This window comes from Podarcis liolepis (genome assembly GCF_965112155.1).
Source record: "Podarcis liolepis genome assembly, chromosome: 2".
NCBI classification, from domain to species: domain Eukaryota; kingdom Metazoa; phylum Chordata; class Lepidosauria; order Squamata; family Lacertidae; genus Podarcis; species Podarcis liolepis.
In genome coordinates this window covers 40994867-41007441 of record NC_139555.1, presented here as the reverse complement: position 1 = coordinate 41007441, position 12575 = coordinate 40994867, and the positions used below count along the sequence as shown (strand labels likewise).

Genomic DNA, 12575 nt, shown 5'->3' with positions numbered 1-12575 from the left:
ATATGGTCATAGGGCCTCTCATTCTTGAGCATACTGCTTGCAGACAAGCAAGAGGTGAATATGATCAGTCATAGATAGGAGACCTATGTTAGCTGATTTGAGCATTCTAAAGAAAGAGCAGGACATGAACATATAATGAACCATAATATTTATCAATCACTGCAGAAAAGCAAGTTGCCCGTCATCATATGTTTTCCTACCAGCAAAGTATAATTCCTGACCCATCTGTGCACCAATTGGATAAGCAGGAACACTGCTGTAGAAACACTATACTCTGGCATACCTGGGAAACATAGTGCAGGCTGAGCTATGTGCAGCCCAGCCTTGCCAGAGACTGGAGAAAGAGAGAAAGAAATGCCACAGCAAGTAACAGTTTTTCATGCTCAGGGTCAAGCTGCACTCCCAGTGCTCAAAAGTGGCATGAAAATAGTTCTAGCACAGCCAAAGCAGGATGGAGGCAGTGCCAAAAAACTCAACACAGCATTACATTAGTGGCACTGGAACACAGGATGATGTTCAGGAGAAGTAAATCCATCGTATCACAGCAGTAAGGCCCATAGAAATGAAGCAGTCCCACTGGGGCATTTTATTTGCACACTCCAGTAGAGTGGACGCCAAAGGCTTTGCTAATGCTTCATAGGCTGCTAATTTCCTCCCTGACCCCTTTTGTTGAGGAGTGACCCCAGCCAGAATCCCTTTGCAATGAATGCCAAAGCCTGACACAGGTCTGGGTTAGGGGGTGACAAAGAGGCCTCTGTGGGCTTTAATCAGACTCCAGTTTGCAGTTTAAGAACTGGGGGGGGGGGCTGTGGCTCTCTAAAGATCTGGGTGGCACAATAAGCGAGGCCCTGGGGTCTCCCATGGAGGCAACCAGGTTGTGGCAGCCTGCAGAGGACAGCTTAAAGAATTTGTCAGGCGGGGATAGGAGGGGAGGGAAAGGGAGAGGAGGATAGCTTCTTTTGTGAGTTACTTTCTTTAGAAAGGAAGGTTTTCAGTGAATGCCCCCATTAGATGACCCAATCAGGTCCTGGCAGATGGATATCACAGGCATGCTGCTTATTCAGAGCAGGCTACAGCATTCACTGTTCGCTTCTCCCCTCACACACACACTCCCTTCTTTTCATTCATTTTAAGACTAATTTGTTTTGTTAATGTTTTCTTCTGTCTCTTCCTCCTCGGCTCCCCTGAAGACTGTGATTCATACTGCAAGGCATCCAAAGGGAAACTGAAGATCAACATGAAGAAGTATTGCAAGAAGGACTATGGTGAGCTACCGTCCCTCTTCCCCGAGGGCACCCTAGAGTTAGTGTGCGTCTGCCTCTGTTTATGTCAGAAATTTCAATTTAAGTTCAATTTATTTTCTGAAATGCCATTGGATTCCTCTGTAGAATTGATGGGCCTGGGCTTGCATTTATGGTAAGCAGGATTTGGGACACTTTGTTTCTGGAGAAGCCCCTGCCAAAGGGTGCAGCAGAGGGGCATAAATACTGGGAAGGCGTGGGAGTGGTGTGGCAGGTAGACAGTTTGGTTTTGCTCAGAGAGCTTCAAATGACCACTCAGTCTTGTCACTACAGGATGGTAAATGCCTCACTGGCAATTTGGTTGGTGGTTTTTATCTAATATTTTGTGTATGTGTGGGAAGGGAGAGAGACCTTCATGCTGTAGGCCAAATTAGGCCCATCAGTCCAGCCAAACATGGCTGCTTTGGCTGGCCACACCCACCTGCCACTCACACGATAGCATATGACATCAGGTGCAGGACTAGCAAAGCCATGACTGCCAAGGAACAATTGGGAGTGCACAAGTGTTTGGCAGCAGGGACTGTCTGAATCAGCATGGAATGCAAACTCCTTTGTGGTCAGTTCCACTTTGGAACTTCAATCCAGAGTGAAGCCAGGCCCCAGCAGAAAGCAGCAGGTCTTGTATTTTTGGCAGTGTATTCTATTCAAAGCAAAAAGCAAAAGTGCGAGAGAAGCAGGAAAAGTGGGAGAAGGAAGAGAAACTTCCTTGTTTGCCAATTTGCAAAACTGCTTGATGGTTTTTTATTATTATTAATTATTATTATTATTATTATTATTATTATTATTATTATGCATTCCTTTCATGTGATTTGTCAGTGGTTTTCCAGTGAAAGTCAGCAATCACGTAATATGCCATCAATTATCCTTTGCCTCATCTGAGGACACAGAGATGGTCACAGATGAGAAACCTAACTAGTTTGCATTTGACGACCATTCATGTTAAAATATGTACAACTGTGCATAAAACCATAGAACTGGAACTAAAAGGACATCAATGGGAACTAATAGGCTATTCTGTACCTGAGGCATGCCCAACTTACTCGTAAAAGTATGGTGTGTTTAACTTTGCTTACTGTTTAAGAACACTGTAGAAGTGATCAGGAGACATTTGACAGTGTTAAGAGTTTGTGGGTGCTAGACACCTTAAATTCCTGGATTCAAGAATCCTGGAAATTGTATTTACCCCTCAAAGAACTGTAGTTCCTAACACGCTTAAAAAACTACCATTCCTAGGATTCTTTTTTGGGGGGAAGGGTGTGTGTGCTTTGAATGAATGGTGCATATGCAGCCTAGGTTAGAATTCTATACAACACCAGTTCCCTCCCTTGAAAAAAATAGGCAATGGTTAACCTCTGAGTATTTATCCAGATTATTGCTGACGGTACCTTCTTTGCTTAAATAGTGGTACAAAAATCTATACAACTTGAGTCTATTATACCATTGGGCATATCTGAGAAGTCTGAAGTTCAAAATAATTGTTATCATTAACACTATTTATGCATCTGCAGATGCTTGGGGGCAGAAGCATTTAAGGTTTGCTCCTGAGCAGCATTTCTTTCTCCCCAGATTGGGAATGTCCTGCTCAGGCTTGTGCATATCACCCTTCTTTCTTCTAGCTCCCTTACTATTGGTTTTACTGGTAACAAAATCAATCCCTTTCTCAGCCTAATCTCATTCTCAGGCTAGTCCTGGCCATGGTCTGTTTATATTCTAGCAGAACTTGAAAATGTAGCCTTTAAACTGCTGGTATGCCTATTGGTCATGTATGCACATGATGAACTATGCTGATTGCTGGTGGTCTCTGGAAAAGATTCCTCTGCCTCTCTCCCCCCCCCCCCCCGTTTCCTCACTGAATCAGAATTTCCAGCAGCAGCACATTCTGCTCATTTGAAACTTAAGGCGCACTTTGGATGTGATTGGAAATGCTGAACTAAATTCGAGGTAGCATGCCTTCGCAACTTCTTCTTGCCACAAGGGAATTTCTGGCAGTAACTCAGTTTGTTCTGTTCAGGAGACGTGTTGGGATTTTGCTTTGTATCTAGGCAGCTTATTGCAAATTCATGGGAGCAAGATTGCACCAAATAACAGGCAAGTAACAAAACGGCCCTCTCCTTGTACACAAAATCTCCTCCCACTTCACCAGGCCATGGCCACCTGCCCACTCCAGCAAAACAAAATTCCAACTTGCATTTGCAGAGATAAACCCTGAATAATTTATCACATCCTTTTCCCATGGAAGGACAGTGTGCAGACTGTGCATGTATGTGACATTTAGTGAAAAAGTACTGTTGTTAGTTTCTTTGCCAGTCCCCCATTGAGAGGGTCAAATGCAAAAGCTTGTTGTTTCGACTTGCTTTTTACAAAAAGGCAAATGTGTTCTGAAGCCTAAATGAGAAAGCCCCTCCTCCCTTTCTTCCACAATAAATATTCATAACCAGGGCTACAAAGAAGAGTCACATGGCTATGAGCAAACATGAGTTGGGAGGCTATATCTAGCACAGCACACATCTCAATGCCAGCTCTAGCCTTTTCTCTCTCCTTTTGGAGCAGGGGGAGAGGAGATGCCTTCAGTAGGCCTACTCCCTGAGAGATCCCACATCACCCTTCCTTCCATCTCCACTGCTCATTCACATACTCTCCCCCTGTCTGGACCCAACCTACAAAACCACCTAGAGGGAAAGCACAAGGCTGGATATTCCTACATCTCCTCCTCCCCTTGTTACTGCTTGCATACTCAGAGAGGGCAGGTGAAGGGGCAGCGACAGCACTGAGCAGCAGCAGCATGATCAAGAACCCTGGGGGAACTGCAGTGTGTCCCTGAAGGTGCCCAAATAATCCCATCTCTGATGCCAGTCCTGCCTCCCCTTCAGTACTCAGTTCTGATCTAGCTTAGAGCCATCTTGTACTTCTGTATTTTCCACCTTCTCTGTCCTCTCTTGCACTGAGGTGTGATGTTACTTTCTGTTTTGTTAAGTTGCCTCTGCTGTTACATAACCTTACTCTCCCTAGGAAAGTAAAAGGCAATGTTTCATAAAATAGGAAATGTCATCTCAGTTTCTTTTTGAAGCTGAGTAAAACGGGGGCGGGGAGGTGCCAGGAGCCTGTTCACTTAAATTAATGCCTAAGGCTAAGGTGTTGTGTTCTCAACTCACAATCTAAGCCCAGGTGCAATTGCTCTTTGGCTCTTCTAGAATCCATTCTTTTGAGACTGCAAGCACTATACCCCATTGCATCTCAGTTTTTGGGTCCCACCTATGGACAGGAGGAAAATTTAAATGCAGGTATTTAAATGTTTCAAGCCCCCCTCCCCCCAGTTTTAGAACAGATTGCAGACAGGAGTGCTTCAAAATCAAATGATATTCAAATAGGCATGTGAGACCTTGCACACACGATTGTGAGAAAAACTCCTGATACGCCAAGTAACATTCACGTACTAGTAGCATGAAAGTTTATTGCAGTCATGCCTTTAGGTGAGGGCAGCACAGTGTTCAAAACAGTCCAGCTGCAAAGAAAGTGCAGAGTGGGTTACACAGAGGGACAATAAAGGCTTTTTCGGGACTTCCCAGCAGGAAGCCAATTAGGAGACTGTTTTCTTCAACTTTATGGAATGATAGCAGTTCTGAATATCCTAACAGGTCCTAATTAGATTGAACATGGTTACTTCCCTTGTGAGCTAAATTGGGGTGCTATCATCTGGACAACTATCTTCTATAGAGCTTTTATCATCATTTTAATTTGCTGGCTCAAAAGGGGGAGTGTGTCTTTAAAATTACAAAACAAAGAAAAATCCTGTCTCTTACTATTATTTATGCCTTTTAAAAAAAGATTCATAAGCAAATTTAATTCTGTTCAAATATTTGGAGCTGAATAATGCCAGAGGGTACTTAATTTCAACCACCTTTATTTTGGCTCAAACCAAAATTGCTTTGGTTTGCCTCTAAGTTGAATTAATTAATGACTTTGCTTAACTTCAACAGGAAGGCTAGGGGGGAAATGAGCTGGTAGACTTGGAGAGAGTCTGTGAGATTCTGGGACGTTTATAAGTAGCTCATTGCATAGCCACAGAATACTAAAAGGCAGGGTTTGCCATGAGACACCAGTGCTGAAGCCACTGCTTCATGGGTTATGAAAAGAGGTGGCTACTTATTTGCTTCCTTCCTTTCAAACTACAAAAATGTTAACAATTTCCTCCTAAAAATCTTCACTGAATCCCTCCCTCCCTCCCATAACTGCTTTTATCTTGTTATTTTATTCATAACCATTATGTCCCAATTGCATTTTAAGAGTGCCTTAACTACAATGGGCACTATACAAGCTCACTATCTAAAAATATTCTGTTTTGTGCTGTGTTTTAATCAGTGTACATATGCACTCATGCCCGGTGCTAACTTGTAAAAAAAGGGTCAAGGGGAAGAAATACAAACTGAAAACTGCAGCATACAGCACATGCACCAAATTAATCCCAGAAATTCTTCAAGTTAAACCGGAAGGCAGACAGAATGAAATGCTGGGCAGAGCCAAACCACAGCATAATAATGAAATTGAATGGGGGGATGTTGGCGGGGTGGGGGTGGGGAGAAGAGATTTGCTCATCCCTAGATTGTACTCATTTCTCATACTGGGCACGTCTGATGTCTGGGCTTGAGGGAGATGTGGGTGAATGCATAAATAGGCATGTGGAGAAGGTAAAGCAACAGCACGAAGTTTGGGCCGAATCTGGTGGAGCATGGAGACACCTTTACACTCCCAGGTAACCATCGCCTTCTGATCAGACGAGTTTGCATCCAAAGGGAATAAACTACCCTTGCACCATAGTGTGCTTGCGCAGCACCACACCTGGACTGGGAAAGGCAAGAGATGGTTTCAGTTTCCTGGGCTGTTTAATCTCTTAATTCTTATGCATTGTTCACACCACTCCTTCTCCTCTGCTGCCTGGACACACATTCACCCCCCCCCCCTTCATCCCCAGACAGCAGATGGAATGTCAGCGTCTCAGGCAGGCAGTCACTTTGATCTAGTTCACTTCCATGCATTTGTAAAATATTGTAGACTTCTTTTCCAAGGTGCTTGGTCAACAGTGATGCCTCTGGTTATGGCCCATTAGGGTCACTAAGCAAATGGATGAAAAATAAATAATAAATCATTTGAGGCCCTATTTGGTACTTAACAGAACCAGCCAAACAGGACTTCCCTTTGACTCACAAATCACCAGTAGGAACCTAGCAATTCTCACTGCCTTCCCACCAATCAATTGTCATTTTTATTTATTTTTTGGGAAGGTGCAGGGGTGAGGAGTGAGTCTGGGGGTTCCTATCCCAAAAAGTGATATCACCGTTCTGCCACCTTCAGCCATCCTTGGAAAAAATCCTTCTTTCATGGAGACTCTGGTTAGTCATCCTCTTTGTTGAAAGGCACTTTGGCAGCAGTACGTGGAAAAATAAAAAAATATGTTTTCAAAAGACCTTTTTTTTAAAAAAAGTATTCCACATAGAAACCCAAAACTCCTGAGGATAGAGCTGAAGAGGGAGAGGAAACATATGCTGTTCTAATAGCTAGTCTTCCAAACATTAATATGGTGAAACCATATTTCTGAGCTTTGGGGGAGTTTTCTGGGGTGGCAGTTTGTTCATGGCGAATCCTGGGTGTAACTGCATCCATATGTAGTGCATGGGTATCTTTGTGATAAAGGGAAGTTGTGCGGAAATGTGCCCTGCTAGGGTGGCCATAAAACTGGAGAGAGGGGGAAATGAATTAAATCTTGCGAAGGAAGAAAGTGACTGGATGGGTCACACCCTTCACAAAAAGCAGAGATTAAACCTCGTAAATCTTCAATATTAAACTCAGATGTAACAGGTAAACCCCATAAGCCTTCTAGCCCCACTTCAAAAGTAAGATTTTAATAATAATAATAATGACAAACTTTGCTCCAGAGAGGGGTTGAAACTAGAATGACCTGGTCTAGGCTTAGATACTTTCAAAGAATGAAGGACCATATCAAACATATTTGTTCAGGGCCTGTGGACATCTGGAGAGGATGGGAAGGTGAACGAGGGGAACTCTCAGTGAATTTATTGAATTTTCCTCTGTTACTGTTGTGAGTAAGAAAGCAACTCCTAGCATTTGTGGGGAGAGATTGTCTTGCAGTCAAACCTCTGGGCAATTGCAATCAGATATTGTCGGTCCAAGCAATAATTCCTAAAGAACTTAAAAGGTTTTGCTACATGTCTGGGAATTTCACAGTGAGCAAGATTTCTTGGTTTGTGTGTGTGGCGCTGCATCCACGTTACAACATTTAGGTGCAGTTAAGAGCCCTCAAATAACGTGTTTATAAATGCGTAACTTGTAACGTTGCAGAGGAAATACAAGAGGTTTGTGCCTCCTCCCTGATTGTGACCCTTGCCAGTTTCTCAGCTGCCTGAAGTGCTGCAATGCCACCTGGTGGCTGGTTAACAGCACAGTGAAGAACAGAGCCTTGGCCCCGCACTAAAAGGATATGCATCTATCCTCAACACCGCATTTAAAAGCCCTGTAAGAATGGAGGTTGAGAAGGCAATGGCAACCAAACTCCTACAGGGTAGTAGGTAAGGATTTGGTGGATTCTGTTTTCTATTCTTTATTGATGCAGTCCTTTCTCTGGAGACGTCTTTCCAGCACCACAGGTGTTCCTGGCTTAAATAGGCCGTATCCTAGCTCTGCTCATTGCTCAGCTTATTGTCCAGCTATTTCCCAGAAGGCTTGGGCTGTGTAAATTGGCCATGCATGAAGGTTTTTTTTCCTGTTGTTTTTAAATTTCCAAGAAAGATGACTCCTGGCTGACTTGGCCTTCTCCTCTCTAAACAAGAGTTTAAAAGAAGAGTTTACAAACATCAAGTCTGCTGCTTATTTTAATTGCACAGTAAGGGCCGTGAGCCGATGGCAGCCTGGGGACCCCTGCCCTCTTCTGCTCATATACTCCCAATGGTGCATGCCTGAGATATTTTTAGCAAGGAGCTGGACACACGCCACACCATGTCGGAAACTAGTGTCATCGGGGGCCCAGGCAGCAGCAAGCTCAATGTGAAAGCTGTGACTCATTTTATTTTGTTCTCCCCCTCAGGGGGTACATTGCTAGAGCACAGCAGGCTTGCAGAGCTGCTTACGGGGCACCTGCTGCTTGCTTCATCCACTTGCCCCCAGCTACCAATCCCAATCCTTTTGCCCATCGCATTTTTCCTGGTGCCAGGGCTCAGTCTAATCCACTTTGCTTGTGCTGATTTGACTGGGAGGGGGGCTTTGTAGCTCACAGCACAAGCTCAGCCATGAATGGAACAGAGATGCTGCCCCTGGTGGAATTTTCCCTCCTTCCCTGCTGAGAGAGGTTACCAACCCTGTTAACCAGATGGCTTGTCAGTTCTTTCCTTTAACCAAATGCTGACTTGTTCTCTTTCTACTCTGGCAGGCTGCTGAAGGATGTGCCAGCAGCTGTAGGGTTGTCTGCGTTACTCTCGCAGGGGGGCAGAAGGCTAAAACCAGCATAATTCAGGATAGGTTGTCCTCATTTTAACTGAAGCCAGAGCCCCCCTCCCATCACACTTTATGGTTTAGCAGTAAACTACTGCTTCCATGCATAGCCAGGCTGCCTTGTATCATTTTGTTCAGTACAGCTTTGCTGGTAGAGAATCGGAGTGGGCCTGTGGTTTTGGGGCTGAGAAGCAGGCATATCATTGTTGCTGAATGTTGCTTTTAATTTTTCTATGTGGGCTAGTCGGACAGGTCTCTATGAATATAGGAAGCTGCCTTACACAGTCAGGTTTTCAGGCAGGATTCTTTTGCTTCTGCACCTGGAGATGCCAGGGATCGGACCTTTGTGTCTTGGGTTTACAATCAGCAGTGCCGCACTGGGACTGCAAGGTGAAGCAGGGAGGCTGCATTACAGTGCAGCATATGCTTTTTAAAAAAGCAGTTCACTGATGGCAGCATCTTGAGATATAATCCAAGTATAATTAAAAATATTCAGTGCCTTACATTATCAGTTTGAGACTAGGGTTGCCGTATTTCAAACATTGAAAATCCGGACAGAAAAGTTATTGCGTTTCGGGGGGGGGGGGTGGCCCAAAGTTGTTGAGCTTCTTGGGCAAAATCACTATTTTAATGGAAAAGCAGCAACGTGGGATGCCATACGTCCTGATTTCCCCAATTTCCACCTGGACGCTGCTGCCAACTGCGGTATTCTGGATATGCCTGGGAAAATCTGGACATATGGCAGCCCTATTTGAGACAAGTGATCTCCAAGCAAAAGAAAAGTCAATGCCAAAATGTTCATAAATTGATCTGTCAACCAGTTGGGGGGCGGGATTTGCATCACTCTTGGGTGTTTGGGAAATATTTATAGTGGTCAGATTCATATAAGGTTTGCTGATATTTCCTAGAGCAGGTAGAGGCCCAGATGTAAGAAGAAGCCATTTAAAATTATAGTGACTCCTCTTAGTGCTAAATGGTGAAGTGATGGAAATGAGACTGATTGGATTATACTCAGCTTCTCGATGAAGCAATTTCACTCACAAAGGAAACAATAAAGAGGAATGTCAAACTCAAATGGATTAGAAGGCCAACTTCACCACCCACCACATACAGATACCAGACTCACTTAAAAAGAAACAAACCCAAAAATGCAGTTCCACCTGAATTTGATACCAGATCATTATGTGGAAGAAATAAAAAGTGTTTGCCTCTGAACTTTCTCAGTGTATTTCCTTCACTGCAGAGCAACCTGAACAAGCCCCAACATATCTAGGATTTAAGGAGTAAGACTTCCAAGCTTACAGGAAGGCTTGAACCCCAGCACCTTGCTTTTCAGAAGTTAACCCTTGGCTCCCTCATCCTCCCCCCAAGCCCTCCATCCAATCAAAGTATTTCCCCCATTCCAGTCCTTTTGAGTTTGGCACTCCAGAGTTAATCAATAGCCATTATCCCTTTTCCTCCAGACCAGAACCATAATTTCCTCCACCTGCCCCTCCTTACTGAATACTAGGAAACCGCCAGCTCCCACACTAAGTAGACTCCGGTGCATCTCATTTTCCTATACCTGCTATCCATGTTGTTAATGGTGAGGCCCATGGAGGTTGTTGGTATGGCATAAGAATTCCTAATGGCCCTATTCACACAATCCCCTGGTCCTGGTTCCGTCCTTCTGATCCTGACAATCTAAGACAGGGGAATGTTGATTTTGAGAGTCAGCCTAGGGGAAGAGTATAATTGTGGAGTTAAGGAACATGAAATATGCTTGAGTTTGGGATTTTTTCACATCTTTATTGTTTTATCTTTTTGTAAACCACTTGAGGGTGTATGAATTTTATGAAATAAATAAAATAACAAAGAAACACAACCTTGAAAAAAGAACACCAAAGATCCAAATCAGTTTAGCTTCACTGGGTTTTAAATTGAACCTCCTATAAATACCCCTTGCTCTCTTTATTTTCAACAACTTGAAGCACTCCAGCCAACAATCACCCTACTCCCACGTATCAAGCAATGCTCTGCTTTCCAAAATGATTTAAGATCTTCCCCCTTGTCACATCATTTACTGTGGGTGTGACTCTTCTCAGTTGTCTAATCTGGCAGAGGAAGAATTCTCAAACAGCCACTTCCCTTTTCAGCAGTACTTAGCCTACTTAGGATGGAGCTGAACAGTCGCCAGCTTCAATTTTCGCATCAAAATTGTGCTTTTGACAGCATAGGAACTTTACAGATTGATTGCCCACTTTTTCTGTGTGAAAGAAAAATTGTTCTCAAAACAAGGGGAGTTGCTCTGCAGCCCAAGAGGGGTGAAGCCCATGGATAAGCCTGGAGGAACTATGCAACCCCAGCTGAAAGTGAGTCTTAAAATGGACCATCCTGGGAAGCTGTTCAGTGCCACAGCAAGACTTGGAGGGGGCACACCAGAAGAAGTTGCTTAGTTTGTGGGGAGCCAGCTCTTGGTCAGTCCTTTTGGAGACTTACATGAGCACTGCTCAGGTCTTTCAGCTGAGTTTCCTCAACCTTTGTATCCATTTAGGGTAAAGGTTCTGTAGCCTATAAGGAAATTTAATAAAAGTAATTGGTGCACAGCATATGTCATATTTATTTTAAGCAAAGCTGTGAATGGTTTCTACTCAGCATTACTAACACCGAACATTGAGATTTTAGGTTGGGGCTGTTTTCCTCACCATGAAAATCTTGTGGATTTGAGATGATTTGGTTAGTCTAACAGCGTCTACGCTTGTGATTTGATTCACCCATCTGTAAACTTTTCGCCGGGTCACCCGATTGCCTTTTCATTTCTGTATACTATCACAAGTACGTCTAGGAAGGAAGGCATTTTTTAAAAGACCCTTACTGGCTGCTACTGGAGATAAGGCAGTAGACTGGTAGTCTATTCATCCTACCCAGTGTGACAAATCTTGCATGCTTATGAGCTAGAAGCATTGGGTTAAAAGGTAGGGACTCTGCTCTGTGGGGATGCATTGCAGCAATATTCTTTTCACAGGCTAGCCCCAGTACATGCCAAAAAACCAAACAGTGTGGCAAAGTTCTTGGTGGGTTTTAATTCCCTTCCCCCCAACCTTTTGCTCAAAATGAAAGGGGTGCCTTTTGTTACCATGGCCACCTTTCATGACTTCAGCCAAACAAGACCCTGACTTCCTTCACATTTTATTTATTTTTTTTAAGTTCTCATTGAGCCTCAAATCCCTAGGTAAGGGAAACATGGAAACGGTTACCATCATACTTAGACTTGGAATGTGGGACACTAGCAGAGACCACAGAGGTCAAGATGCCCAGCATGAAAAGAAGGGAGAGTTGGACAGGGAGAGACTTGTCTCCACAGGCAGAAGAGAGCTGGATACATTATTTCCCAAATGCCAATTTGCTTAGGGCAGGCACATATGTAGTCACAGGAAAGAGTGATGAAGGGTTAAGCAAAGACTGGAACAAAGTAGTTAACCAAACTGAAAGTGACTTATTACAATCAGGAAAAATGGGATGGCTTCTCTCTTTCTCTCTAATGCACATTTCGGTCACAACTCCAGAAAAAAATAGGCAGGATCAAATGAAATCTGAATGCAATACAAGTAAGGGCAACTCTTCTCTTAAAACTAAACCCATCTATCGAGGACAAACAGACCAGTTACTTCAATGACAGACAGATGCTGATAGTCCCCCACTGTCCCTCCAATGACCTTCCAGTATGGGAACACACTCTGAAGCACAGGCAACTCCTCTCATCTGCTGATTATATACATACAGTCTACCCATTTG

The 12575-nt window shown here is 43.7% G+C and overlaps 1 protein-coding gene and 1 long non-coding RNA gene across 5 annotated transcripts in view; one reads left to right on the top strand and one right to left on the bottom strand.

Annotated features, from left to right (window-relative positions):
* Positions 1 to 12575, bottom strand: part of LOC310699633 — a 116262-nt gene that overhangs the window by 5126 nt on the left and 98561 nt on the right. The window lies entirely within an intron of this gene.
* Positions 1 to 12575, top strand: part of NTN1 (netrin 1) — a 135629-nt gene that overhangs the window by 117284 nt on the left and 5770 nt on the right. For all 4 annotated transcript variants that reach the window (XR_014522121.1, XM_083487571.1, XM_083487570.1 and 1 more), the window contains one exon: positions 1191 to 1265. Coding sequence is in view for 3 of the 4 variants with exons in the window: in XM_083487571.1 (XP_083343697.1) it covers positions 1191 to 1265 (75 nt within the window). In the remaining variant the exon portion in view is untranslated. The remainder of the gene's footprint in view (positions 1 to 1190; positions 1266 to 12575) is intronic.